General features: G+C 51.9%; 14 protein-coding genes across 14 annotated transcripts; 8 read left to right on the forward strand and 6 right to left on the reverse strand.

Moving 5' to 3' along the window:
- Positions 1 to 335: 335 nt before the first annotated feature.
- On the reverse strand, positions 336 to 2,873 carry VTN77DRAFT_1844 (uncharacterized protein; the record flags this gene model as incomplete). Its single annotated transcript, XM_069417620.1, has 1 exon — positions 336 to 2,873. One exon carries the CDS (start codon positions 2,871 to 2,873, stop codon positions 336 to 338), a length of 2,538 nt encoding a protein of 845 aa, XP_069279630.1.
- A 663-nt stretch (positions 2,874 to 3,536) lies between these two features.
- On the forward strand, positions 3,537 to 4,562 carry VTN77DRAFT_1845 (uncharacterized protein; the record flags this gene model as incomplete). The annotated part of the gene is made up of 1 exon (XM_069417621.1): positions 3,537 to 4,562. The coding sequence occupies one exon, from the start codon at positions 3,537 to 3,539 to the stop codon at positions 4,560 to 4,562; it is 1,026 nt and encodes a 341-aa protein (XP_069279631.1).
- A 543-nt stretch (positions 4,563 to 5,105) lies between these two features.
- VTN77DRAFT_1846 (uncharacterized protein) lies at positions 5,106 to 9,471 on the reverse strand (the record flags this gene model as incomplete). The annotated part of the gene is made up of 4 exons (XM_069417622.1): positions 5,106 to 5,297; positions 5,388 to 9,146; positions 9,211 to 9,322; positions 9,404 to 9,471. The coding sequence occupies 4 exons, from the start codon at positions 9,469 to 9,471 to the stop codon at positions 5,106 to 5,108; spliced, it is 4,131 nt and encodes a 1,376-aa protein (XP_069279632.1).
- Positions 9,472 to 9,767: 296 nt separating this feature from the next.
- VTN77DRAFT_1847 (uncharacterized protein) lies at positions 9,768 to 10,627 on the forward strand (the record flags this gene model as incomplete). The annotated part of the gene is made up of 3 exons (XM_069417623.1): positions 9,768 to 9,957; positions 10,025 to 10,196; positions 10,261 to 10,627. 3 exons carry the CDS (start codon positions 9,768 to 9,770, stop codon positions 10,625 to 10,627), a joined length of 729 nt encoding a protein of 242 aa, XP_069279633.1.
- Positions 10,628 to 12,269: 1,642 nt separating this feature from the next.
- On the forward strand, positions 12,270 to 13,056 carry VTN77DRAFT_1848 (uncharacterized protein; the record flags this gene model as incomplete). Its single annotated transcript, XM_069417624.1, has 6 exons — positions 12,270 to 12,295; positions 12,378 to 12,456; positions 12,519 to 12,552; positions 12,761 to 12,769; positions 12,848 to 12,930; positions 12,979 to 13,056. The coding sequence occupies 6 exons, from the start codon at positions 12,270 to 12,272 to the stop codon at positions 13,054 to 13,056; spliced, it is 309 nt and encodes a 102-aa protein (XP_069279634.1).
- Positions 13,057 to 13,829: 773 nt separating this feature from the next.
- On the forward strand, positions 13,830 to 14,303 carry VTN77DRAFT_1849 (uncharacterized protein; the record flags this gene model as incomplete). Its single annotated transcript, XM_069417625.1, has 4 exons — positions 13,830 to 13,890; positions 13,945 to 14,040; positions 14,094 to 14,215; positions 14,274 to 14,303. 4 exons carry the CDS (start codon positions 13,830 to 13,832, stop codon positions 14,301 to 14,303), a joined length of 309 nt encoding a protein of 102 aa, XP_069279635.1.
- A 30-nt stretch (positions 14,304 to 14,333) lies between these two features.
- On the forward strand, positions 14,334 to 14,816 carry VTN77DRAFT_1850 (uncharacterized protein; the record flags this gene model as incomplete). The annotated part of the gene is made up of 1 exon (XM_069417627.1): positions 14,334 to 14,816. The coding sequence occupies one exon, from the start codon at positions 14,334 to 14,336 to the stop codon at positions 14,814 to 14,816; it is 483 nt and encodes a 160-aa protein (XP_069279636.1).
- A 1,553-nt stretch (positions 14,817 to 16,369) lies between these two features.
- Positions 16,370 to 17,271, forward strand: VTN77DRAFT_1851 (uncharacterized protein; the record flags this gene model as incomplete). The annotated part of the gene is made up of 2 exons (XM_069417628.1): positions 16,370 to 16,785; positions 16,836 to 17,271. The coding sequence occupies 2 exons, from the start codon at positions 16,370 to 16,372 to the stop codon at positions 17,269 to 17,271; spliced, it is 852 nt and encodes a 283-aa protein (XP_069279637.1).
- A 55-nt stretch (positions 17,272 to 17,326) lies between these two features.
- VTN77DRAFT_1852 (uncharacterized protein) lies at positions 17,327 to 18,572 on the forward strand (the record flags this gene model as incomplete). The annotated part of the gene is made up of 4 exons (XM_069417629.1): positions 17,327 to 17,412; positions 17,463 to 17,695; positions 17,757 to 18,035; positions 18,091 to 18,572. The coding sequence occupies 4 exons, from the start codon at positions 17,327 to 17,329 to the stop codon at positions 18,570 to 18,572; spliced, it is 1,080 nt and encodes a 359-aa protein (XP_069279638.1).
- An 897-nt stretch (positions 18,573 to 19,469) lies between these two features.
- On the reverse strand, positions 19,470 to 20,588 carry VTN77DRAFT_1853 (uncharacterized protein; the record flags this gene model as incomplete). Its single annotated transcript, XM_069417630.1, has 1 exon — positions 19,470 to 20,588. One exon carries the CDS (start codon positions 20,586 to 20,588, stop codon positions 19,470 to 19,472), a length of 1,119 nt encoding a protein of 372 aa, XP_069279639.1.
- A 489-nt stretch (positions 20,589 to 21,077) lies between these two features.
- On the forward strand, positions 21,078 to 22,254 carry VTN77DRAFT_1854 (uncharacterized protein; the record flags this gene model as incomplete). Its single annotated transcript, XM_069417631.1, has 2 exons — positions 21,078 to 21,111; positions 21,176 to 22,254. 2 exons carry the CDS (start codon positions 21,078 to 21,080, stop codon positions 22,252 to 22,254), a joined length of 1,113 nt encoding a protein of 370 aa, XP_069279640.1.
- A 491-nt stretch (positions 22,255 to 22,745) lies between these two features.
- Positions 22,746 to 24,601, reverse strand: VTN77DRAFT_1855 (uncharacterized protein; the record flags this gene model as incomplete). The annotated part of the gene is made up of 4 exons (XM_069417632.1): positions 22,746 to 22,976; positions 23,067 to 23,800; positions 23,873 to 24,014; positions 24,422 to 24,601. The coding sequence occupies 4 exons, from the start codon at positions 24,599 to 24,601 to the stop codon at positions 22,746 to 22,748; spliced, it is 1,287 nt and encodes a 428-aa protein (XP_069279641.1).
- A 1,285-nt stretch (positions 24,602 to 25,886) lies between these two features.
- On the reverse strand, positions 25,887 to 26,306 carry VTN77DRAFT_1856 (uncharacterized protein; the record flags this gene model as incomplete). The annotated part of the gene is made up of 1 exon (XM_069417633.1): positions 25,887 to 26,306. The coding sequence occupies one exon, from the start codon at positions 26,304 to 26,306 to the stop codon at positions 25,887 to 25,889; it is 420 nt and encodes a 139-aa protein (XP_069279642.1).
- A 73-nt stretch (positions 26,307 to 26,379) lies between these two features.
- On the reverse strand, positions 26,380 to 27,309 carry VTN77DRAFT_1857 (uncharacterized protein; the record flags this gene model as incomplete). Its single annotated transcript, XM_069417634.1, has 1 exon — positions 26,380 to 27,309. The coding sequence occupies one exon, from the start codon at positions 27,307 to 27,309 to the stop codon at positions 26,380 to 26,382; it is 930 nt and encodes a 309-aa protein (XP_069279643.1).
- Positions 27,310 to 27,414: the final 105 nt, after the last annotated feature.

The raw sequence follows: 27,414 nt of genomic DNA on the forward strand, positions 1-27,414 counted from the left end.
GGGGGGGGAATTAAAGAAAAAGGCACAGCTGAATAAGAACAGACGAATTATTCCCCCTTCGCCAGTCCAATGACCTTTCCCCTGTCGCCCATAAAAAACCACCCAGGGAGATAGATATCTCATTAATAAAGGACAATTGTGGTTTCGCCTCTCGCCTCTCGCCGGGAAATGCACATAAAAAAAAGGAAAGGCAAAGAAAGAAATCAAGATTAAAGCGGGGTAGTTTTTGTAGTTTTCAGTTGGGTATGTTTTTTTTTCTTCTTTAAATTAAAAAAATCACACGAAGGAAGGAAGGAATGAAAGAAGAAGAAAGCATGTAAGGGAGGGATGGAGGGCTACAATATCTCGTCGTTATCAATGGTTATTCCGTCGTCGACGTCCCCTTCCCATCTCTCGCTTCCACTGACCCTTCCACCACTACCACGACTACCACCGCTCACACTCCCGTCTGGAACCGCGTATTGGATGATGGGCGGTGTAGAAGGTGTAGAAGTACCTGCAGCAGCAGCAGTTGTAGTCACTACCCTGGGGAGGATCCCGCCGTAATAACTATTGCTCCCGATCGGAGCGTCTCCTACCGCTCCCGGACTGTCGTCAACATACCCATCCCACAAACCTAGCAACTGCGCCAGCAGGCGAAACAGCGCGATGACGATAGTCAGCAACGGCGACAGGATGACGGACAGATGGGACCAGCGCCAGAGCATGGTCGGGATCGTGAATGGAAACCGCGGCGCGTCGGGCCGCAGGCAGTAGCCGTCGCACACTTCGGCGACGGTCGGGTGGCAGTAGTAGTCGCACATCGTGCTCTCTGAGATGTACCAGACGAAGACGGCGAGGAGGCCCCAGCCTAGGTAGGTGGGGTGGATGCGTTGGGACATGGGATCGCGGCGCCATAATCGTGGCAGAGGGATGGAAATGTAGACCCGGCCGTCGTCGTGCGCGCCGCATGTCTCGCAGTGTCCTCCTCCTTGCCGTTTTGAGTGGGCTTCAGGGGAGATGTGCTGCTCGAGGCCGCTGAGCCCCGTACGGGTATCTTTGATGCTGTTGATGATGGACTGGAGCTTCGAGTTCAGCCGGTCGAGCGACTCAGTGTCCTTTTCCACCGTCTGCAGCTGTCTTAGCTCAGGTTCCGGCACATCCGTTCCGGCCACGGCTTCCTCGCTTTCACTCTTGGGTGATGTGTGGTTGTCGTGGCTGTCGTCGTTGTCCAAGAGTTCTTGCAGCGAATTGATGGTATCGTCTCCCAATACCAGTGGGTTCCCGTTCAATCTGGCGTCCTCGATAACCGCCTCTAAGGCACTCTTGGGCAACTTGGGCTTGATCAGCTCTGGTTTCGGGCTCTCCGTCTTTACTTCCGGTTTGGCCTCTGACTTTGACCTGTCCGTTTCGGACTGCCTTGCTGGTGGCTCCGGTGAAGGAACTCGAAGGAGATTGTTATTGCTCTCAGGTGTAGGATCAGTAGAAGCTGTCTTGGAGACAGGACCAGGCCTGCTCGGAGAATCAATCAAATCAATCTCCTTCGACAAGTCTTCTGTCGGCTCTGCCGCTCGTTCCGTCATGGGCGTATCTATCCACGCTCCGATCACGACCGGAGTCTTGTCCGGGAGTACATTTTTCTCTGGAGGTTTCGTCTGCTCCGGCGTGCTGCTCTGGCTGGGACTCTGGCTGGGACTCTGGCTGGGACTCTCCGTTCGAGCCAGTTTGCGAAGCAGTTCGCGGGAATCACTCCGCGGCTTGAGCGGTCTGTCCCTAGGCGAAGCCTTGTAGACCACGATTGGCGTGTTGGGGATTGCTTCCCCTCCCGTAGAAGGCTGGCTCTCCTGTGGCTCGCTTTTCATTTGATCATTGCGAGGACTCGCCGTGAGGCTCTTTTGTGATATTTCTGCGTCCTTCAGACTCTGTCGCACGGGAGGACTATTGGAAACTTGCAGTGAGCGGGCGGTAAAGTCAACATCAGCATCCAACTCTCGCTCGATGGAGCGTCTGGGTTCTCGTTCTCGTTCTCGCTCACGCTCTCGTTCTCGTGGAGAGTTCCCATTCTGTCGGGTGATGCTACTCAGCCACTCTCGATGGCCTCTCGATCGGCTGCCCCAGCTCCTGGGAACATTGAGCGCAGGCTTCGGACCATCATCGATATCCTCCACAGCCTGAGCCTCTTCATGCTGTTCCCGGTAGCGCCGTTGCAGATTCTCTGCAGACAGCCCGGTTTTGGAACCGACCTTGGCCTTGCTAAAGATCGGAGACTCTCGGGATGTGACGCGTTTCAGCCGTTCCTCATCTCGCACGTGGTTCGCCAGTTTCCTGCGCATCGAGTCGTCCGTAACGTCGTCTAAGAAGCTCAGACCGGGACCAAAGTTGTCTTCGTCTTCACCTTGACCCTGGTTTAGCACTGGCGACATATGTCGTAACCCGCCCTCTCGTCGTCTGTCCGACGCCTGGTCCAACTCATCCTGCGAGACCAAGTCCGCCAAATCATCTGCATCGTGGATCCTCCGGTAGGTCTCGAGAAGCTCTCCCGGTGGAGGACTGGTGATCTCCGCTGAGAGATTTCGTTGTCGTCTGCTCCGGGGACTCGGAGTCCGCCGGGTTTCGTCTTTACCATCGGCCATCGTCATGGCTCGCGACGTCGCCTCGAACGCGCCTCTCAATGTCCGGGTCTGGCCAAAAGCCTTCCGGGGCCGTGCGCCATTCTTCGACGTCGGGCTGGGGATGAGTGAAGGGTCGATGTCGAGGGCGGAGTCCAGGTCGCGGGTCTGGCGCGCTCGATGGAAGGGAGAAACAGGAGAAACAGAAGAAGCGGCGTGGTGCTGTGGTTGTTCGTCGCGACGACGAGAAAAGGCACTGTTGGGCGTGCGGTGGGGAGAGGACATTGCTAGAGCGTCACGACCATCAGAAGCATGATGATGTAGCGAACTTAATGGAGACAGACAGGTAGGTAACTTAGGTAACTCTACCTAATTCCAAGGGAGGCAGAGGAGGGTCGCGTCAACCGATCATACTGCGATAATCGCCATGCAGCTATAATGTAAATATTATGAGTTAATTCCTTAGTTTCTGGATCGGGCGGAGAGGCCGCGATGGATCCTCTCCCAATCAGGGAAAGCCAAAGACACGCGGAGAATTACGTTTTAATGGAGATCCTCCAATTGTTTGAGTCCATCCTAGTTAATTCTTTCGACAATCAGACTGAGTCAATTAACACAGAGGAGAGACTACCCTTGCAAAAAGTACGGGCTGATTGAGACACTGCAGGTGGTTAGAAACTACAAGCACGCGACAAGGTTAATCAATTCCCCGTGTTCAAATTGACATCTACGGTACGCTGACGATCTCAAGGATCCAGCAGATTGAATAGACAGATCCCGCATTACCGATTCATTCCTCCTCGAGCGATAGATAGATCTTCCTGCCATGAAGATCTCCAGCTGATTGTGTTTGTTCGGCCATCTGGCATTTCAACCGTCCAGTCCGTCAGCTGCCACTATACTCCTGCATAAATAGAGGGAATCACAGTCAGATCAACATCAGCTACCATGGCCAAGCCCACGAAACGATCCGAGAAGGACAAGGGCAAGTCCTCCTCCTCGACCAAACCTCTCACCCCCTTCGTCAAGGCCCCCTCCATCCTTCAACCATTCCTCGAACCACTCTCTACCGACGAAATCTACCTCATCCACATTGACACCCACCCTCTCAGCTTCAAGAAGCAGCTCCTGATCGTCCCTGTCCTCCTCAACACCGCAATTGTCCTGCTCATCGCGTACCGCGTCTACAAGGGCGCCTTCGTCTACCCGGCTCTCCTGGCCACGGCCCTCGGGCGCACCTCATCCATGAGCGTCGATACCTCTGTGATTTCCTGGAACGAGTTCTGGGGCCACATCCTCCGGCGGACGGCCATGTTCACCTTCGACTACCTCCTGGTCACACTGTTTGTAGGCTGGCCCATACGCTTCGTCCAGGGCCCGCTGAAATGGCGCCGCGCCATCGGATTCCGCGAGCGGGAGGTCATAGTCCGCCAGAGTCGCAAGCCCTGGAGCGAGAAACTCGTGCGCAACCGCTGGATCTACGATGACGAGAAAACGGTCCGCGAGAAGATCATGCCCGCCGTGGCTCCAGAGCGGGTCAAGAAGAGCGGCTTCTTGCTGATAGACGCCAACTGGGATCTGGACTACGACGCCATGGTGCGCGCCCACCGGCTGATCGACCTGACGCGCAAGGGCGAGGGCATCCAGCTAGACGAGTTCCGGACGGCGGTGCTGGTGCACACGGACGAGGACGGCTGGCTGATCTGGCGCGTGGAAGACGAGGAGCGGAACAAGCAGCGCGAAACGATCCTCGCCTTCCGGAGGAAGCTTGCCTCGATGGGCAAGGAAGACCTCTTCTTCCGCTGGGTCGAACTGATCCAGTTCGAGAGCACCCAGCCGGGCGGGTTCACGCCCGAGCGGCAACGCAGTGCCATGCTGCAGGCCAAGGAGATGTTCGAAGCTGAAGGGGTTGATTTTTCGCGTTTCTGGCAGGAAGTTGGGGGGATGGAAGGGAATATTATAGACCTGACATAGTCTTAACTTGACAAAAGTCTTGAGAGGAATGAACCAGACCTCTTTTTCTAGTTGCTCTTGGTTTTGTATGTATCATACGTATATATGATAGATGTTACATATCTATGGATGTATTCTAGAAGAGTTCTTTTTCATTGAGCTCCTCTACCCTGAGAAGTAATTACATACCCAGTAAACCCTTTTGCAAAACAACCCAACGCGACAGACATATACAAGCAAAGACCCGTCGTAAGTTCTTCCCAAAAACAGTGCCTCGTTTATATGTTCTTATCATCAAGATTCCGAAATGAAAAGCCATTGGTTCTCATTCCCGATGAACATGAAAATGAAAATGAAAAATGAAAAATGAAAAGAAAGGGGTATCTTTCAAAACCTTTTCGCTCACTCACTGTATAAGAAAGAAAGAGACCGGACCGGAAAGCAACCGTGACAAGTAAAGCAAAATAAACCAGCAGAAAACATGATATCATGTCTTATCAACCGGAGGAGGGAGGAGGACCAGGTCGCCGTTAATTTCATCTCCATCGCTTGCTTCTGCTTCTGTCATGATTTACCACTCTCCAGACGATAATCCAACGACCAAAGCCTCTCCCATGGTCGAATCCGCACTGACGATCGTTTACTTGGTGACGAACCCGTAGAGAGAGTCTCCGCTTCAGGTCGTGCCGAAGAACGAGAAGGCGACACAGGCGTACTGGGTTGCGGCGAAGGCGCATGCTCCCGTCCCTTGTTGCTCTGTGGGTCTGTCAGCAACTTCCAAACAACATACAGGATTGACGAAGATCTCTCTCAAGATCTCGATCTCCGTAGCAGGTCTCGGCGCACCTCATCGAAGATAGGAGCTGAGTCCCGGGGCTGGGATCCGACATCCGCCTCGGCGAGTTGCACATTGTCTCCGGCAGATCCAGCCGACTCGCCTGATGGCAGCGCAGGAACGGGAGTGCCCTTTTTGGAAGCAGAACTGTTTCTGCGGCTGTCCAGACTCTTAGTCAACGTCTTGGCCACATTTCCTCCCGTCGACGGGCGTTTGAGGCGGATGCTGCCCTTGGCATCGACATGCGCCGATGCTACAGTACTCTTGCCTAGGCCCGGAGTGCTGGGAGCGCCCGGTTTCTCTTCGGTGGCATCCAGAAGATACCAGCGGAGGCCATCGGATAATTCAAACGGATTATCGTCATCAAAGGATGCGCCGTCGCTGGCTTCGCCCGTCGAGCGACGATCCGGGTTGACGCCATTCATGGACTTGGAGAGATCAACGACTCGCTCTTCGACCTTGTTGATTCGAGCCAGTAACCAGTCTCGACTGGAGAGCCTATGCACATCCTGCTCACGCAGAAAGTAGTGCGGCGCGCCCACATTGAAAGCGGCCCAGGACCGAATGGCTTGGTTGCGAGTCGGGAGGAACAAGGCCAGGTCTCCTTCCTTGAAGGATCGATACGCAATCTTATCGTGGGCCTCGCTCTGGGCACGATGATACTTGTCCCGATATCCTCGTGCTTCCTTTTGCCATTTCCGGGCAAGGACCTCGATATCCTTCACCCTCTTGACCACCGTTTCGCTAAAGACCTCGACATTAAACTTCGCCAGCGACTCGAGGAATCCGGAAAACTTCTTAGCCTCGTCTTCTGGATCTTCATTATTCATCCAATTTAAGACTGCCGGGTCGGGTCGCACCGAGGCTATTCCAGAAGCCGTCAGACTCTCGCCCGCACCAGAAGAACTGTTGACTTTGGAGGCTCTCTGGACAGTAATCTGGTCATCCTGTCGGACAAGCGCGAACCCGAGTTGTTCCAGCATGCGTCCAAGCTTCTCTGCCTGGGAAAGGAGTTGTCGGGAAACCTCTTGAGCCCTTAATCCACGAGCCTCCAGTAGAGCGATGGCTCGCTGCTCTGATTCTTGGAGAGACTTGAACTTTTCCTGCAACTCCCGAAGTTCCTCCTCCGCGTTATGTGCCTGTGCATTCACTTGAATGAGTTTTTGGGACAAACTGGCCACCTTCCGCTCCTCCTCCGCAATGCGTTCACGCAGCACTTCAGAACCAGTTTCCCCAGCCGCGAATTTCGATCGCAAATGATGAAGTTGTGCTCGTTCGTCGCCAAGTTCAGTCTTGAGAGCCGAAATTTGCGACCTTTCTTGCAACAGATCGTTGCGGAGTTGTGAGATTTCCGAGTCTCGTTTCCCCACAACTCTCCGCAACTCCTCAGCGTCAGCCTCCATCTGCTCTAACTTCTCTTCCAGGATCTTCTTCTCAGAAGTTACCCTGGCAGCGGTGTCTTCCGAGTTTCTTGCATGAATGGCTAATCCTTCGGAAAGGATTTCGATCGCTTTGACCAGTTTAGAGAAGTCGGATGGTACGGCGCCTTCTGGTGAGAGATGGGCGTGCGCTGCCTGAAGCGCATTAAAATCCTCCTGTTTTTGATTGTTCAGGTCCTCGAGTTGCTTTTGGAGCTCCGAAATTGTTGCTTCATGTTGCGAGATTTGGTCTCTGTAAGTCCGAAGCTGTTCACTCAGACTGTCCGTTCGTTCCTTTTCTGAGGTATAGATATTTCGTAGCGCTTCAACCTCAGACTTTGTTTTCTCCAACTCTTCCACCGCGTTGGCTCGAGCTTCCTCAAGTTTCTGGGTACGTTCGTCTGCCTCCTGCTTCTCGTGATCGTGACGGTCAAGGACGCGGAAGAGTTCTTCCTCAAGTTCTTCAACTCGAAGCCTGAGGTTCTTGGCCTCTGACTCGAGGAACCTGCGCTCGTCCTCAAACTCCCGTTGTCTAGCTTCGAGATTCTTGATCAGATCCTCCTTCGTGGATTGCACTTCTTGGATCTTGTCTGTAGTGGACTGACGCTCGACATGAGCTTCCCTCTGGAGCCTTTGAACGGTTTCTCTCTCGGCCTGTAGCTCTGCTTCGAGGGTCACAATCCGTTGTACTAAAGCCTTATCTTCCGGAGATTGGTTGGATGACATTCGTCTGGAAGATATAGAGGATCGCCTTGAAAGAGGGTCGGGAAGGGGTGAAGCAGGCGAAGTCGGAAGATCAAAATTAGCGCTGAGAGGTCGAGTAATGTGAGTCTGTCGATGAAGGAGATCCTCGAGCTTGCGTATCCGGCTCTCTGAGCCCTTCAATTTTTCCTCCAACTTGGACTTCTCATCTTGTAAACTGCGGACCATATCGTCGCCCCGGATTAAGAGCGAGCTGCGTCCCATGTCAATGAGACTGCCCTGCTTGAAAGCCTTTGCCCGCCGCCTTTGCTGTCGAGTGGGATTGTCAAGATCCCTGTAGAGCTGGGTCAGCTCCTCGACCACGGCGGTCATTCCAGACTTGGACTTTAGCGTTTCGATGTACGATTCGATCTCCTTGCGAGACACTTCTGGCCACTCGTACTCTTGCCCCTGCAGATTAATCTCGAGTCCGGGAGTAGTGTCGTCAGGAAGCGACACGAGATCTCCTGTGCTCTTCATCCATTTCTTCCGTCGACGTTGCTCTTCGTCCCTAAACACGGCCATCTCCTCTGCGAGAGTCAGGGAATCCGATTTCAACTTCTCACTCCATTCACGCCGTCGCACCGCTTCAATCAGCACGGATCCGTAAACAACCGGCATACGGAAGACGGCAAACAGAACTTCAAAAACATCACCGTCAATAACATCAAGGTTGGCAATCTGGGCCTGCACATCCGCGAGGCGTGATTCGAGGGAGGATACAGTCCGCAAATGGGCTATTGCGGCCTTCATTGCCGCATTGCGATGACGAACGGCCTGTTCCAGTCCGGTTTGTAATTCTAGGCTGATCTCTGAAAGCGAGGGTAATAGGTCTTTAGTATGGCCCAGAGCCATTCTGGAGACGTTTGCTAAAGTCTTCTGATTGCTGGGCAGCCCCAACACGTGCTCATAGTCGGAGCTGATTTTTTTGGCAAGAGTCTCAACTTCCTCCAATAGACCATCGACACTGTCGATATGAGGAGGCTGCGCTTGATTCAACAAATGTTGAGTGTCTGATGCGATGTTGCTGACAGCCTTCTCCACTTCGTCTACTCGCCGGGCAAAACTCTGAGACACAAATGATCCTTGCGATGCCGCGCGACGCACCTCGTCTATGTCCAGAAAATCCTGTAGCGTTCCTGTGGAGCGATCTCTACCCTTCTTCGGTGTAGAGGGACGCCCGAGAAAGGAGAAGTCCTTCCTCGCCGGAATAGTCTCCAGCTTCTCCAGTGCCCGTTGCCATCCATCAAGTGCCACTTTCTGTTCCTTGAGGAGATCGTTTGCCCAGCACTGAGCCTCTTGAAACCTGTGTTCCAAGTTGGCCACGTGAGATTTGAGGTTCTCCAGAGCCACACCTACAGCCCTGTAGATGATGTCCGTTCGATGGTTGTGTTCCTCGATAGCCTCGTTGATCGGGATGCAACGCTCCGCCAGATTCAACGCCCACGTCCTCCTGGCCATGTAGAGATTCCGCCATGCTTGGAGGTCATTCTGATCCGCAAGGGTGTCGGGAGGATTGTCTGCTTTGAAGGGTGGGGGAGGAGGAATTTCGGGGAGCGCGACATTGCCCGGCTCGCTGACGTACTGCCTGTCGTACACGAAGATCTCGTTCTATTGCTTGTCAGTATCCAAGGCTATATCCGGTGTCAATGCAGCGCCTTTTTAGCGTTCCTACCTCCGTAGCAAGCGTCTGTAGCTTGACATTTTTTCCACGGGCAGTCATCAAGATCTGCCTCTGCGGGGAGATGGATGTATTGCGAGCGATCCATGAACGGAGCGCTTCTGGACTGAATCGCAGGAGATGACGTTAGCTCGCATTCCACAGGCGGAGGCGCCTAGGATCATCGCACAGGGGAGATAAGACATACGAGGCAAACGACACAGGGTCAGCAAGTAAATGCTCACCCGAGTGAGCGATGTAGATGTGCAACGACATTGCCGTCTCCCGGACTGAGCTCTCCGCCCAGGCTTGTCCGTTGAGAAGGGCCGGGAGAGTTGAGAGTCGGTGACGATAACAATGGATGAAGCTGTCGGGGTGCCCTGCAACCTGACGCAGCTCCTCCGCCAACTCGGGTTAGGCGCGTTGCCTAGCGGTTCCGAGCCTGTGACTTCAGGCCCACCGGAGCCGCCGACCGCCCCGCAAATGAAATGAATGACATCGTGTGTCTGCAAAAAGCATCGCAGATCACACGATGTCTCTCCCTGACTGACTCTGGATGGCACCCTTAGTCCATGGCATCCAATGAAGGTGTTCAACGCACCTCTCAGCCTTCAACCCTCGACGAAGCTGAGACTGCGCTGCTGGACCTGGCAGCTGACGACCGCCGGGATGTCCTGTCGCTATCCGATAAGGAGACGCTAATCCTGCGACTCTACGACCAGATCCAGGAACTGGAGCTGGAGCAAGCCGTGCTCGAGCAAGGTATGCGGTTTATAGTCGCCCCATCTAGATTTTCTGACTCCGATGACTCTTGACTAATGGTCTTTAGATCTGGAGGAGCCCAGCGGTGAAGATGTAGAAGAGCAACTCCGTGTCGCGGAACGCGAGCTCCTAGAAGCTAGAGCTACATACACAGTCAGGAGGAAGGCGGTTGAGACCATTCTCATGACCGATCCCAGTCTGAAGGCAGTTCATCTGAGAGCCGCGTCACCAGCAGAGAGGTTTGTACTGCTACGGTGTCTCTTCCCTTAGTGGGCTGTTGGATTTAACTCGTGTTTATCGCAGAGCCCTCCTGTCCCTCATTCACCGACGTGACCTACTCTCCCTGATCCACGAGAACCTGGAAAATGCGCAGGCCGCAACGCTCGAAGCGTTGTCCAACGCGGAAGTTGACAATTTGCGCGTGACGAAGAGGAACCAAGAGCTGGTTCGCACGCTTCTGGATCTGACGCGGCAGGAGTCTTCGTGGAGGAATCAGGTCACCGATGCGAGACTCAAAGCGCAAATGGAAGAGGTTGAAGCCGACCGCAAGAAGAAGCGGGCCAAGCGGGATGTGATCAAAGGCGTGGTTAGTGCTGTCATCGTGGGCAGTGGAATCGACTGGGCACGAAATGACACGCTCCGTGAGCTGGTGCTGGACGAGTCGGATTGAACCATAATACTGTAAAATATATGCTCTTTGCCTTCTAAATCTTTAATGTCGCTAGCCTGGTCTAGTAACTATTTACCTATTCAGCAGCTTGTCCATTCATTGATTCTCCCAGGGTCTCCCCTGGTTCTTTTCTGGTTAATCTATGAGAATGGAAAAATTTAGGATCTTTCATTTTGATAGGCCCCTCCTCTTGCAATCAGTGTCTAGGAAGATTGACCTGTAGCCCTACGAGGCTAACGTTCGTTTACTTAGCTAAGCTTACCAAGGCTCCGGATGCAGCTCCTAATTATAATTGGTCGGCTATGTCAATGCATGTGACATAAATCTGATGTTCCTCCAGACTGGGATTTCCGACCTGCAGTTCCGCTTCCAAAACTACCCCAATCGCGTGTGCTAACTCCCGTCGTGTATCAGATTGTTGCGGGTCGCGACTCGTACCGTAGCAAGCACCATTAAAATATTGCCGCAACGGCATAAAGCTTCGGCAGGAGAGACTCGAAAATTCTTGGTGAGTGATTGCGCCGATGGCCATACTTAGGTCAAGTACGGAGCAGCAGCAACTTAGGTATTATCGCAGATGCAGCCAAGAGAAACCCACTCACTGGATTCATGGCGTGAGGTCCTGAGGGGCACCTAATATAAGTTGGAAAGGCTGCCTGAGCTGCCAAGGACACTAAGTGTCATGAAAACTTGAACTGTATCGTCATTTTACTGCATACTTCCTTGCCTCTTCCAATCTGGCTGCCAGCATGAGGAATGTCGTAATTAACGTAAGTATGTGTGTGTCGCAAGGACTTATCGGCAGAAATGACCAAAATAAGTTGATCATAATTAATCCATGATTATTAATAATTTCAGACTAGGATAATAGCCAGGCTGAACTTGAAGAGAAGGGCGAAAGTTCAGGCCGTCTGGCCCTCCAGCCTACCACCTCACCAAAGACTAGCGCATTGGCATCACGGTTCAGCGTTGAAAGACGAGGGAAATAATAATATGTTTTAACGTCCTAGCAGATTAGGTGGTAAAGCAACCGTATCAGCAGGGACGAATTCCTCCATAGACTAGCTAGAAGAAGACAAGGCCGAGCAGCGCAAGTTACGCAGCAGAGCCACCAACAAGAACATTATTGAACCTTCCGAGCAAGACATGAAGCAGCGTGACGAGTTACCTTTGCATGGCGCACCGCCTAAGGCAGGCAAGAGTAAAGTTACATACTGCAGTTCAGGCTTTTTGGCACCAATGATCTTAATTAGTAAGTCAAATGTGCAAACAAAAAAGACAGAGAGAGAATAGAAAAAAAAGGGTCAGGTGAATTTGGTCCTTGGTGTTGGTTTTGTTCGGTATCGGAGCTCCTCTCTACTAGGCGGGTAATAGTCAAACTGGCATACCATCTCGTAGAGCCTGAGGGCTACTAGTATCACTGTCATCACTCGGCCACATGAAGAGCCCCAAGATCCACTGTGACGACAGACTGTATTCGAGAGGTCTCAGACCTTTTCCATGACAAATCAGCCTGATGGTTGAAAGCAAAATCTCGAGCATTCTGATGCTGAGATCGCTTATTATTGTGCTAGAGGACAGGACTTGGGGGCAGGACGCATCGTCGCGTAATCAATCCACTTAGGGTCAAAGGACGCAGGGGATGCTGGGAAGCCGCGCTACTATCACGTAACTCTGAATTCTGTAACTTACATTCTGTGGTGGATGCTGTGCTTCAGCATGTCAAGACAAGACGGTAACCGTACCCTAGACTCGGCTCGGGCTTTCGGCCATACCAGTGGCAGCTGAACCTGGGCTGTCGAGCCGGTGAGCTGCGTGCAGGCGGTTCAGTATGTAAGCGCCTGGTATGGTACGTGACGAATTGTGTGGTTCTTTTGCTTTGTCTGGGCAGCAGCCGTCCCGTGCTGGTCCTGCCACTGCTAGGGGTGGGTATTGTAATTTCAATTTCAGACATTTCAAGGCCCCGGTAAGAAAATTTCAACAAGCCCGGTCACATTACCAGGTCATGTGATGGCACGTGAAAGAAGCTCTTACAATTTAGGAAAAGATTTCCTGGATTAGGTAAGGATTGGTTAGGCTAGATTAGAATCTGAATGGGCAAAGTTTATGACTAATCATGCCCCACTTCCAAAGCCCTGAAATGTAAGAATCACCATTACCAGGCCCTGGAACGTATGAAATTTCAATTACCGTGAAATCGGTGAAATTACCCACCCCTAGCCACTGCTGAGGGCTCTGCACCATACAGAGCGGCAGACCGATGGGTGCTGCGGTCTGTCCAGACACAGCCCACCCACAGTAAAGTCCGTTGCCCGCGGCAGCTGGCGACGTGACTGTACCGTACGCTATAGTTACCATACACCCATTCCCGGCCAGTGACAGCAGCGATTCCCGGGCTGCTGGTGGCCCTCGGTCTCTTTGCCGTGTAATCGAGCCAGCGCTTCCTTACCTTACCTTCTAGGCCTTGTCTGCCCTGGGCTGCGACTTCCCCCCTCTTGCGCTGACGCTGCCCGTCACCCTACCTCTGCGCGCGTAGCCGCCCGCCCGCCTTCTCTCTCTTTCTTCTACTACTACCGCCTCCCTCACTCACTCCCTCTCCCTCTCACCCAGCTCTCCCCATACAACTTCTGCCATACAAACCAGGTACTGCGCGCATCTGTATAGGTGAGTCCCTCATACTTCCGATTCCCATACTTCACATTACCCTCGCCCCTATCCACCACCACCAAAACCCTCCACACCCACAGTCTTTTTTATTGTCTCTACTCTCTTCTACGCGTGATTTCATCATTATTCTTCTTCTCAATTCTTCTTCTCATGGTCGCGCATTTGCATCCAACACCTATACCTCCATCGCTAACCAGATCAATGATTCGTGCAATATAGTCAATTCTCCTAAAATCAATTTCGCATTTAATTTTCCATATTTGCATTAATTTCTGGTAAGTGGCTTTTTTGATTTTCCTCTGCTGTTGATTTGGTTGTGAAACGCGATCGCATACATGTTTGGAGCCGCGCACCGCAACCCACCCATCCCGGCGCACCACCATGACGCGCATCTGGCCACCACCCATCTTTTCACCCTTTCTCCTTTGTTTCTATGGATCGCATAAAGTTCTTAAATTGATTTGACGTGCAATTGGCTTGCTACCATGTCGGAATCTACTGCTGATCACTCGACTGCTCTTCTCGTATAGTCACCATGCCTAAGGAAAAGACCACTCGCAAGACCAAGGCTCGCGGTGTTGAGAAGAAGAAGAAGGGTAAGCAGTCCAACGACGACGGCTTTGTCGCAGCCTGCTGACTTGGTATCGCAGATCCCAACGCCCCCAAGCGTGGTCTTTCCGCTTATATGTTCTTTGCCAACGAGCAGCGTGAAGCTGTTCGTGAGCAAAACCCCGGCATTTCCTTCGGTTGGTCCCCCTATTCCGTGATTTCCTGCTTGTTGTCTAACTGTGATTTCCAGGTCAGGTTGGCAAGCTCCTTGGTGAACGCTGGAAGTCTCTCACCGAGGAGCAGCGCCGTCCGTATGAGGAAAAGGCCGCAGCCGATAAGAAGCGCTATGAAGACGAGAAAGCCAGCTACAATGTAGGCGAGACACTTCCCTGTGCTCGAGGACAACCCTATACTGACCTTCTCCCCCCAGGCTGGCGAAGATGATGAGGAATCTGCCTAGACATACTAGCCAGGGTCGTCGACCCTGCCAATGTTAATGCAACGGCGTTTCTCTCTGTGTTTCTTTTTCCACTTCTTCTCCGTCCTGTATTCGTGTTTTCTCAAATGGTTTCTGGTATGGGATGACGGGGTTCATGTACTCGCGCTATCTGTTTTTTCCTTCATGCGGGGTTTTCTTAATGGGATTTCTTTTTTCTTTTTTTTTATTTCGGACGGGTTCGGGGATCTCAATGTCTGCAAGGGCCCGATGCCGCGGTCGCGCAGGACGTGCAGCGTCGAATACGCCAAGCACTTTGTGGGTCAGACAAGAGCTGTAAACTTAGTCGCCTCAATCTCATCTCGTGCCCGTGTTGACACGCGTGGAAAGATGTGTGAAGGCTTTATGGATCTTTTTTTTGCGTCTCGTAGCGGAGCTCCCGATGTTTTCAGTTTTCGCGTTCCTGGCCCAAGCTCCCGGGATAGCGGGGCCTCGCGCCGTTCTTTGTTTACTTCCGACGCGTCCGGGAAAAGATAAAGACATTCTGCCGATAGGCCCAGACCTCATGCCTGAGGCAACGAACGATTCTTTCGTGGGCAGCCCGATGATGTCGATCCGGGCTTTAATCCTCAGGCAAGAAAATGGAAATAGTTGGGTCAAAGTTCCAGGTGCTTGTGATGGCTCAGGTGTCGCTTGTCCCCAGCCATCATTGATCATAATCAGAAACTGACGTCGCCTCTACACCAAAGAGCAGTGAACGCCTGTTTTATGTATATCTCCCCTCCCCACATCGGAAAATGGGAGCCTCCTGTCATGATGTCATTGTCACGGACTGCCAGTACTGCTATGAACTTGTACTGTACCACTACGGCTGGCTACAAATGATTGTTTGCTTAGCAAACATAAGGCTGTTGATTGGTGTCACACAAACTCCCATAGAGCAGCGTGTACTCTAGAAAGGGAAGTGTGCATACAGTCGGGACGCTCAAGCAGCTGGCGGTGGCTGATCACGAATGTAGGGTCAGATCTCTAGGAGTCTACGATCCCTCTTTATTTGCCATCGATTCCTAGGTCACCAAGTCCTGGAATCTGCCCTTCTTGTGTTTCTGTCATTCCTGTTCTGCGATGCGTGCAGATCAGCCAGGTGATGCAGACCTTATGGATATCTCTCCTCGCCACTCGATTTCGGCCAGTAAGTACAAATGCATACGCGACCACTAGAGCATAACACGCCAAGCCCTCTGCAGGGCATGTGCAGCTCATCGCCAGCTGGTCCTGCACCCGTGATAGCAGTGGTGTGGTCTCTCTCGTGTCCACCGGTGCCCTATGGACCAGCGATATCTGTTGATTAGAATCAACTTCTTTAAGGGAATTTTCAACGATAAAAGCGGGCGCTTTCTGCTGTCTTGGCGGGGTACGTAGATGAGTCCCTGCCAGATCGGGAATTTCCTAGCCAAACGGCGGTATTGGTAGCTACTAGCAAAACAAGGCCTTCAGAACAAATCCAGAATTTGGTTAATTTCCTTCTACTCGTGCCAGGTTAGTGACCAAATTAATACAATATTATTGCTGATATCCACTGTCAGTGGGCATAGCAGAAGGCTTCTCCCTGGATTCATATTTGCTGGTATTTGCGCCAGAGCAGTTCCTATTGGATTGATGTGTCCTCAACAGGATGAACACGTCAACACGCTAAAACAGTTGCTATCATCTATCATCATTCTTCACCCTACTTTTCTTTTCCATGTCGCAGCTTTGATAGAGCCTCAAGCAAATCACTGAGTAGTTAGACAGTTAGACGCTCACTTAGTTGCACTGGCCATACCCACAATTCTTATTGCCAACGGAACTATCATGGAGTAATTGGGTGGAATTCCTCGTTGTGCTTATAGTAGTTCTATACCCTCTTTCCGGCACTTCCCACTGTGCTGTCCGGAAACAGCATGACTTCTCAGATCTCGCTTTGATCCGATCGCTTCTGCAATCTGTTCTTCTACTAGCGCTTTGAGAGCATTCATGAAAGCGCCACTTTTCTGGTCTCTATCTTCTACCCCGCATGCGCCAGATGGCTTGACATCGCGACCGCAAGTATGGACTTGCGCACGACGGCCGAGTTCGCAGAGAATATCGCTGCCGGCTTTAGGCAGTTCCGTGACCCGCTGCCCGAGCATACTGCAGAGCTCACGAGCCTGATCTCCGACCTCTACGCCATCAGCGCAACGCTGACCAGTTTGGACGAGCTCGCCGTCTCGCGCCCATATCGTCAAAATCTCTCAGTTGTCAAGCCAGATCTGGAACTGGTCCGGTCCAGCCTGCACTATACACTCGACAAGATCTACGATGCCTTTGGCCATCTCGACTCCAGGGGTCCTATCAGCAGGGCCTCGTACAAGCGCACATGGGTCGACTTGTGCTCTTTCTTCGAGGAGGAGGGCGGTCACTCTCTCGGCCGGCGGTTGAGGAAGTATAAGATGTTCCTTAAGGAATTGGAGGATCTGATGCAAAAGTACATACTACCCATCTCTCTATCAGCAAATACTGACTTGCGCTGAACAGTAAATATCCCGACGTCCCCTTCATGGCAGACCTTCGTGGCAGTATAACCACACTCCTGACCGAGCAAGATGGCCGTTTCGCGGCGCAGCTGGCCGCTCTGTCACTGGAAGAGCCCGACTGGTCTGGAAGCAGTATCGCTGAACCTGCAGGCCCCGTTGGGAGTCGTGGCCCGGGAAAACGTCGATCCTACGAACGAGCACGACCGCGTCTGCGATCGTCCCAGTCTCCTCTATTGGATTCCATGGCCCCGTTGTCTCCTACCTCGTCCCAAGACGTGCCCCCGTCTGTCCCTGATGTGCCAGGCTCACCAACAACGTCCAATTCCACCGCAACACGGTCCAATCTTTCTTCGGCTGTCTTGAATGATCACTGGGCGAGAAACGTGTTCTCGGATGATAACTCTGTTACGCGGATACCGTATAGTGGGGAGGGGTAAGTACCAAGCGAGGAAGCATTCGCTGGCAATACATGAAGGAATCACCCACTTAAACATGTGCAGCTCCAAATGTTTCGGCAAGCCGACGCCTGATATCAAGCAATGGCTCTTTGACGAGGGCTTTGATGAAGTGCTGTACTTGTAGGTTCACACAGTCGGCATCTTCCGTGTTGTGTCTAACAATATTACAGGCCCTTCGAGGACGAGTCGAATCTCTCGGTCTACTTCTACGTCAGAGAGGATGACCACCGGGCACGCATCGTGTGTAAAGTCCGCCGCACCAGCCGGGCCAGTGAGTACTTTTGTCTTCCGCTCAACATGCTGGAGGTGGAGCGCGTGGGCTCCTGCCTGCAGCTGTGTCGAAGGCGTCGGGCTGGGATGGAGCTGGTTCCATGGCTCAATCTGAAATTCTACACTATTGAAAGTAAGGACGGCCCCGTTGTATGTATGTTGGTCTGTCTTAGCTTACGGACTGATGTGACTAGAAATGGTGACGTTCTTCTGCACGTTCCTCGCCCTTCGATCTCAGGATTCCCACAAACCGGTCGAAGAAATTCGGGATTACGAACTGGAAGATGAGGAGGAGATGTTTGGTGGGTACGTGATTATCCTGTCTTGTCGAGTGTATACGTATTCATGCCGACGGTGCATATCTACAGTCTTATCCTCGACGGCCGCTATCTCCATGCGCTCCGCATTTACAGAGACCACGGTTCCGGGGCCGTACGATTACAGGCCTCTGTCTATGAGGGCGAGAGGAAGAGGTGAGTTGCAGATGACCCAGATGACGCATTATTAAAGCTGATCTGTCGGCTTTAGAGCCCCTGTCTGGACGGCCTTCATCACGCACCAAATCAGCTCACCAGCATGGCTTCGCCGTGCCGGTCCCAAGATTTTCTACGTGCGGGAGTTGCGTCGCATTGTTTTCTGTGCCGAATATTCGCCTCCACGATCGCCTCGGGGGGAGTATATCCTCAAGTTTACCAGTCGTTCGGGTGAGTCATGCCTATGCAGGAGTGTTGCTGCACCGGCCACAATATCATTATCGTTCTCGAGCTATCTTTGCTAACGGACGAATGATGTTGATGATGTCGCAGACGCCGACGATTTCGTCGAAACCGTCGATGAACTCGCCACCGGTTAAAAACATACCTCCTACTACTCATATCTTCTACTTCCACAGATCATTTTCTTCTCTTCCGCAACGAATAAACAACTTGACTGGACTCGACAGAAAGGCGTCTTCCACTATATATATACTGAGCAGACTCTGCTCATTATATTGGGGAGGGAGACGCTGAACGGCCTCTTCTCCTAACTAAACCCCCTCTATCTACTACTACTGTTGAGGCAAAAAACCAGAAACGACCAGTTGATGATGAATGAATTCACGACATTACGAGTCTTATGATGACATTATGAAATACCTCGTTTAATTCTTTTTTTTTCATGAGATCTGATGATTCGATGAATTGACGACTGAGATGTGATGACCTTGACGGCCGCGCGAGCGCAAAATGTTTGATTTTTCTTTCTTTTTTTTCCTTTCTTTCTTTTTTTTTTTAAAAAAATTTCTCTCTCTTTTTTCTTTTGGCAATTTGAAGCCCGTCTCACCCTTGATGTTGGTCACGTTACGATTGATTGATTTCTCACTATCTGGTCTGTCTTGGTACAAGAATCAGCTTGCCCTTGCCCTTTTTCTCTCTTCATCCTTCCACGTGGAGCGTTTTTTGAGCGATTTTGGAACGATCTATTTTGTACTGTACTTTTTTTTTCTTTTCTTGAATTTTTTTCTCTTGAATTTTGTTTACTTTTGGTTCGTCTTGGTCTGTTTCGTCTCGATTCAAATACCCATATTGCTCTTTTGACTTGCGCGAGTTATTGATTTCGGGTTGTTGGTTTTTTTTTCTCCCTTTTAGTATGCAGCATGCTCATTAAATGTTTAACTACAACAAGTTGAGCTTGAAACGCAGTGCAGTATTGATATCAAGGTTGGATAATAAGAGCTTTTGTATATCATATCCTTCTATTTCACAAGTCTTGCCATAATTCATGAGCTGTAGAGGGTATCATGATTGTTCACATATACATACACATACATACACTGTCCTGCAGGTTGGTTTCTCTAACTGAACGAACACACACCAACGAAGCACGCTGTAAATCGACACAGGGAAACAGCTGGAATAGTCCCCGTGCTATGTTTTCGCCAGATCCTGACCCAGCCCCTCGAGGAATCTCTCCGCCTGGCGCTTCCCCCGCAGCTCCTGGATCTTTTTTCGACGCTCCTCTTTCAGTCGCTCGCGCTCGGCTTTCCGCTCGCTGCGCGCCTCCCGCTCCCGCTCCGTCTCCTTCCGCGCGTTCAGGAGCTCCTCCATCTCCTTCTCTCGCTGCTTTTCGTCCCGCGAAAAGACATAGAAGGCCGTGCCGCGAGTCCGCACCTCCGCGTCGGCGTCGTAGTGTGTCTCTTCCGGTGGCGTCGGTGATCGGTCTCGGTGCGAGGCGAGGTACGACATCTTCGCCGCCACGGCTGCGTCGGGGTTGAATGCCTCTGTCTGGATCGTCTCGCCGTAGATGAGGTTTGCGGGTCGCGCGGGACGGGATCTGTCATGAACCTCTTCACCCTGCTGCCGTTGTTGTTGCCCCCTGAGCTGCGCGGCGCGTGCGGCTTCAGCCCTCGTGCCCTTCCGTGTGCGGCCAAACTCGTCTTCATACTCGACTAGCGATCCGGTCTCATCAGCATCCTCATCGTCTTCTGCTTCATCCGAGTCTTCTCCGCGCTCCCTCTTCGCAGCTTCTTCCTCGGCCCACTTGCGATCGAAATCGACGAGGGCGTTCCTCTCCTTCCGTCGCATTCTTGCCGCGTAGTCGTCGCCCTCATCACTGCTGTCCTCCGCAAGATGATACCCCTTCTGCAGATCCTCGTACAGACGCGCCTTCTCCTCCATCCGGCGCTTTGAGCGATGCAGCGTCGCCGCATCTACATGGCCGCCGATATCCTCCGTCCGCTGGTGGACTTGCTGTAATGCAGGACTATCGCCTTCTTCATCCGCTGCCGCTCGCTTCCTTGCGCCCTTGTTGTGGATCGAGAAGATGTCGTCTTTGGAAGATGCTTTGGAGGGGCGAGCGCGTCCGCGGATGGTTGAGGATCCTTCAGTTCCGCCGGCAGCAGACGAGGCTTCTTTGGAGATCAAGGAAGAGAGATGGGTGGTGAAGGCGAGGGTGGATGATGAGGTCAGGTCTTTTTGCGAGACGGTGTTTTTGGGGCGCTGGATGCCGTAGAGGGAGGCTGACGAGGGAGGCGGTTTGGCGGGCATGATGGAGTAAGATTATAGATAGGGCCGTAGTTAGTATTGTAGTAATTCTGTCATGATATGAGCAGATGATATGTGATTTGGACTGTTGATTGTGGAATGAATATATGGATATCTTGTGTCGGCCGTATTGTCAAGCAAACGTACGGAGTACAGCTTAAGGTCTCTTCGCGGAGCTTGGACCAATCAAGTTGATCCGGCCAGTCGGCGGGGCGGGCCAGCTCCGATGATTGCAGCAGATCCGAACTAATTAATTTGATTAACTTATCAAAGTGACTAATTTCTGTCGTGATTTATTTAATTCTGCCCCGCAAACAGCCCCAGAGACAACACTCAACCTGTTCTCGTCATTCTTTGTCTCTGAGAAATTCTGGGAATTGCAAAGACATTGCCTTGTCTCAATCGAGATTCTACCATTCTATCCAAGTCTCAATTGCGGATAGAATCCGTCCATCTTGATATACCCCTCATTCTACTCGCCCCGCTGACACAATGTCCTCCAAACAGATCTATCTCGGCGTCATTGGTAAGCTGGCTGTCTTCTGCTGCTTCTCCAATGATGAATGAATGATTCTGTTGACTATTCTCAGGCGTCGGCGGCGTTGGAACTGCCTTCCTCAACCAACTCGCTCGCCTGCCCAATGCCCCCTCTCTCGTCCTGCTGGCGCGCTCCTGTCAGACCCTGACCTCTCCCACCCCAGCATACTCGCCCGCCATCCCCGCAGCAGACTGGCAGACGGCGGCCGCGACGCCCTCACTGACGATATCCGGCGCTCTGTCCCCCCCAGAGATCGTCTCGTATCTCTCGGCTGCCCCCGGCCGCTCCATCCTAGTCGACAACACCTCCGACCCCGCGCTGGCCAGCGCATACCCGCTGTTCCTGCGCGCCGGCATCTCGATCGTCACGCCGAACAAGAAGGCCTTTTCATCTGACCTGTCGCTGTGGAAGGACATCTTCGCCGCTGCCGCGGAAGGCAAGGCCCTCGTCTACCACGAAAGCACCGTCGGCGCCGGTCTGCCTGTGATCTCGACGCTGCGCGACCTCGTCGCTACGGGCGACCAGGTCACGCGCATCGAGGGCGTCTTCTCCGGCACGCTATCGTTCCTCTTCAACACGTTTGCCCCTGTGTCTGGCGCCTCATCCGCGAAATGGAGTGAAGTCGTTGCCCAGGCCAAGCAGCTGGGCTACACGGAGCCGGATCCCCGCGATGACCTGAATGGTATGGACGTCGCGCGCAAGCTGACGATCCTAGCGCGGATCGCGGGGCTGGAGGTGCAGAGCCCGGACTCGTTCCCGGTCGAGTCGCTGATCCCGGCGGAGTTGGCCTCGCTGCCCGCAACACCGGAGGGGATCAACGAGTTCATGGCGCGCCTGCCGGAGTTTGACGGGCAGATGGCCGCGCTGAAGGAGCAGGCGGAGAAGGCCGGCAAAGTGGTGCGGTACGTGGGTAGCGTGGACGTGGGCAAGAAGGAGGTGAAGGTTGGACTGCAGCAGTTCGACAAGGACAGTGCGATTGCGGGGCTGAAGGGCAGCGACAATATCATCAGCTTCTACACGAAGCGGTACGGCAGCAACCCGCTTATCATCCAGGGAGCGGGTGCGGGTGGTGATGTTACTGCGATGGGGGTGACGGCTGATCTGATTAAGGTGGTGGAGAGGTTGCAGTAGATGACACAAGAGAAAATAAAGAAAAAGAAAAAATAATAAAGATAAAGAGATAGTAGATATCCACTTGTTGTATTACGTTATGATGTGATGTGATATGTATGCAAATCAAATACAGTGATGAAAGTTGACCCTAACTTCAGACAGACTCAGCAGTCGACAACAACAAGAGACGAGGACCTAAAAAAAGAGACGAATCAGGGCTCTCTCTCATCATCGTCTATTCAGCTCAGCGCGTAAGTCGATAACTGGTCCATATCTAACTAAACATACAATATCAATCTATATGTACGTACATTACATATATACACTACCTAGGTAGTTACTTTACCTAGTCACTTAAGACTGAGCTTAGCTAGCGGCTGCTACATAGCAGTCAGTACCCAAGTAAGTGTAAGTAAGTAGCAGCAGAATCCCAATCCAATTCGTCTACACCCCCATCTATCTACCTCTCTATTCATTCATCTATTTACCTACTTACGTACTGCGAAAAATCAGCTCCTCAAAAACGCCTTCACAGCCTCCCCCCAAACAGGGCCCCGTTTATAGAAATGGATCTGCGGCGTACTGCCTTCTTTCAACCCGTCGATCGCCGTGGCAAGGTCCTCGCCTAGCCCTTCCTCCTTGATCTCCCTGATCGGATAGGTGTAGGTGTGGAAGGCGAAGACGAGGGCTTTGGAGCACGGGAGGCGGTGGAGGGTTTGGCGCTCGCAGCGGAGGAAGGTCTACCATTATTGACAAGTCGTATTAGTTGTTTTTCTCTCTTGTGTGCCAGTGTGTATATATACGAATGGATGGGCGGATTCTGGACTCACCGTATCGACATTCAACTCCCCCGGCTTGATAGCATCCATCTTCTCCCCCTCCTCACTATGCAACCCGCCAAAAGCAGAAAAGAGCTCCGCGTCCGTCGTGATACTCCAGTTGACGCGCTTCACGTACCGACCGACCTCAAGCTTCTCGAAAAACCGGTCCATGCTCTTCTCCAGCTTGTCGGCATAACCCGGCACGGGCGCGTGGATTTCCGCCAGGCGCTTGCCCAGTTTCTTTCGTGGGTTGAAGCCTGCTGGGTAGCAGGTTGAGAAGGCTTGGAGGATGTACTTGACGTTGCCGTCAGCAGCTTCTTTTTCTTCTGAGGGTTTAGATTTATTCTTGCTGTTTTTGGTCTTGGGTTCCTCCGGAAGCAGGATCAAAAAGTCCTCGTCGATCGTCTTGAGCAGCGTCTCCAGGGCCCGGATGGTACTGGTCTGCGGGGTCACTTCCGCAGGGTAGATCTCCTCCGTGACGAGATTTTCGAGCATCACCGCTTTGCCAGTCTCGAACGCTGTGTGGTGCAGTCGGAACATGGTCGGATACCGGCCGGGCAAGTACGTGCCCATGAGGAAAGTGTACAGTTCCTTGACCGCGGCGCGGATCCGAGGATCGGAGTCATCGTTCACAGCCACGACGGTGTCGTGGTACTCCTTGAGGAGGGAGCGGCGGTAGGCAAGACGGTCTTTGTATGTTTTGTCCATGGGAATGAGCTCGCTGGGATTGAGCGTTTCGAGGGCTATCTTCTTAGCTGAGTCCACATCGTATAGTGCAGTATATCAACAATCTGAATAAAAAAGGGTCAACATACCCATCGTAAGATGATACTTTGGCTTGAACGGCCGGAACTTGAGCGGCTCCGTGGTCTTCCAATCGAAGTTTTTGAGAGGCTCAATTGGAGGGAAACCCGGTGCTTCGAGAGTGCGAGTCTTGGTGACATTTCGGGCTTGTTTCTGCGGGATTTGTTAGCATGGGAATACAAAATCATGGAATGAAAAAGAAAAAAAAAAGGAGCTCTGCAGGCCGCATCACAAAGGAATATACAATATACAGTACTGCAGTCCAAACCTGACTCACACACCCCAATAGAAATAGAAACTAGGAAACCAGGAAAAGGCGCATCAACAACGTCGCAATAATCAATCAAAACAATCAATTCAACCCCAAATTCAAAAAAAAAAACCATAACCACACCATCCTCGCTACCACGTACAATGCCCTTTTCCGGTCTGGAAAGAAACTAACTCATCCATAAACATAAGATCAACAATAACAATAAGAAAGAATGCTGAAAAAAAAAAGGGAAGATGAAAAAAACAATAGCAAGAGTTATGGTTAGGGTCAGAGGAAACAAACGTACAGCCTTCCAAAAAACCTGCACCAGCAAGACAACCAACATGGCCAACGAAAAGAAGACCTGCTGCTGGTCCATGGCCGCCAGTTTCGTCCGGAGGATGTCAACCGTCTCTTGGAGCCATGACAATGATAGCGATAAGGGTGATGTGTCGGTGTCGATGCCGGATGGCGATGATGACGCCATGCTGAATGAGTCTCGGGACACGAGATGGCAACTGTCTCTGCCTCTGCTTTGCTTTGCTTCTGGCCTTGATAGTTCAATCAATGACTGGTTGATTATCGATTTCCCCAGGAGAGTGTCAGATCCGGTCCAGTCCAGTCGGCCTTCGTTTGTCGATGTGCGTATTGCGTATTGCGTATTTCTGTGCGTGTGTATACCGATGTATGTATGTACTGACGGATTAGTATTGATCAGACAGATACCTAGGTAGGTAAATAGGTAAATAGATGAAAAATTAATCAATCGAAGCGCGGCGACATGGATTGATGGATGGATGGTCTATTGTCCTCGCTCACAGACTGACTGACTGACAGGCAGTCCAGTCTAGAAAGAAATAATCCGCACAAGTATATTTATTCCTTCCTTCTTCCAGTATTATTTATCGTCTCCGTCAGTCAGGCATATTATCATTACCCCGCAAGAGGAGGATGAACGATGAGAACGATGAAGGGAATATTTAATCGGTAATCTCGCACTTAGATAAAGATGGGATAAAGCTGGCGGGTCTAATCCCAGTTTGGTCTAGCGCAACCCCGATTCCGGGGTTGGCCCTTATCTTACAGAGTAGATACGCTTATCCCAACTGGGAAGGGCGATGCGAGGGTGTCAACCTACCTACCTAAATCAACAAGCAACTCGTCTCATCTCCATTCGGACCATTACTTTGTATATTATGTACATACATACATACTCATGATACTAAATTTCGAATCCTGGTCTGTGAGAATAATGACAGCATAACGACGAATTTCTGATACACTAGATTTCAGCTCTAATAAACATATCGAAACTGCCGATTTTCAATATCCGTCAAATCCAAAACCCAAGATTTTCAACATCAGCAGCCGCCTGCGACCTCTCTACCTCTTCTTCCTGATCTCTCTTCCCATTCTCCCACATCATAAGCCGCCGCAAGACAATGGCAAGGACAACCACCGCCGACATCGTCACGATAAGAGCAATCTTTGCCGGGTTGTAGTCCGGCGCGTCGCTGGCCTGGAACATCTGCGGTCCGATAGATTACCTACGCAGAACGCCATCAGGGTCAGGGCGTTGCGCATCGCACGCTTGGTGTAGCCGCTCGTGTTGGCGGAGTTCCAGCTGTAGATGATGGGGAGCATTGCGGGGCAGGAGTTGAGGAGATAGACGCCGAAGAGCTTGCCGATTTTGTGGGAGTTGGGTAGGCCTGGAGACAGGATTTCATTAGTCTTGAAAAAAGAAAATAGAAGACGACCAAAGAAAAAGATGATCATGATGATGAAAAGAAAGAAAAAGGAAAAGGCATACCCAACAGCAACCCCGCCCTCAGTATACTAGGAAGAGTAATCACAGCAATGATATACGACCGCTGCCCAATCACCCCAACAAGATATGTCGCCGCAAAAGTAGCCACAATCGAGACCGCCCCCGAAGGCATCTGAACGATAGTCGTTCTTCCCGTCGAGAACCCAAACGTCGCAATGATAATGCTGGAGAAATTGGACACGGCGCCATTGTCGATCATGGCGAGGAGGGTGATGAAAAACAAGGGCCACGTCTCCTTGTCCCTGAACAGCAGCTCCACGACCTGGTACGGCTTGAACTGTTTGTTCTCGATGCCGGTCTGGTTGATCCGCACGTGCTCGATGGCGGCGATCTTCTCCTGTTCGTTGAGGAAGCGGGCGCTCATGGGGTTGTCTGGGAGGATGAAGATGGCGAGAATGCCGACTAGAGCGGTGAAACATCCCTTACTGCTTGTTAGGTCAGTAGATTTTTCCATGTCGCAGCAAACGTACCATGAACAAAAACAGAATCTGCCAATTCGCCAACTTCTCCGAGTGGACCCGCTGAAAGCCATATGAAATACCTGCTCCCACAATCTGCGCCACGCCGATCTGCATATACCACAGCCCAGTCCGACGCGATTGTTCGGGTTTTGTCCACCACATGCCCGTGATGAGGACAAGAGACGGCGCCACAGACGCCTCAAACACGCCGAGGAGGACTCGCACAACCATCAGGGAGGCATAGCTGCGACACGCAGCGTGGCAGGCCATGAGAACGCCCCAGCAGGCCACATTGACTCCTAAATACTTGCCAATGGGCCAGCGTTGCATGAGGTATGCGGTAACAGGCTCCGCGACCAGGTATCCAACGTAGAAGATGGTGCCGAGATTGTTGTACTCGTTTCCCAGCAGGGACTCCTTGATGCCCATGACGGCGGCATACTTGAGCAGGGTCTTGTCGAGGTACTGCAGGAAGTAGATGGTTATGAGGATGGGCATGATCCGGAGATCGATCCGCCACCGCAGCGCTCTCGTCTCGGTGATGTCCATCACCACGCCAGCCTGCTGCTCTCGGGCGAGAAACTTGAGCGCCTCATCGCCGTTGTCGTAGGTGGCCGGAGAGGCTGGCTTCGAATCGACCGGTTCTTTCAACTCCATGTTGCAGAAGTGATAAAGATGAGGATATGCCGTGCATGTTGAAAACGACTTGGCCAGTTGGAAATACCATCTTATATGACTTCTCTGTCCGGACTGCCTTGATCCACACCAACAATTTGTAATGGATTCGGATTGTATATGCTTATCAGCGGTATCGAGACGGTCCACTTGGGGGATGACAATGGCCTTCCTGGTACGGTTAGACTGGCAGATCTGGGGATTTCTATCAGGGATTTGTCTTCGATCCATCTCTGCATTTAATCCCGCAGATGTGGTTCATATCCAAGCCAAGGAATACCATATCATATCATATTATATCAGTAGAGACGGTCTATCTGTTCGGGGAACTTCCGA

Source organism: Rasamsonia byssochlamydoides (assembly GCF_041956645.1).
Source record: "Rasamsonia byssochlamydoides strain NRRL 3658 unplaced genomic scaffold VTN77scaffold_15, whole genome shotgun sequence".
In the NCBI taxonomy this organism is placed as follows: Eukaryota; Fungi; Ascomycota; class Eurotiomycetes; order Eurotiales; family Trichocomaceae; genus Rasamsonia; species Rasamsonia byssochlamydoides.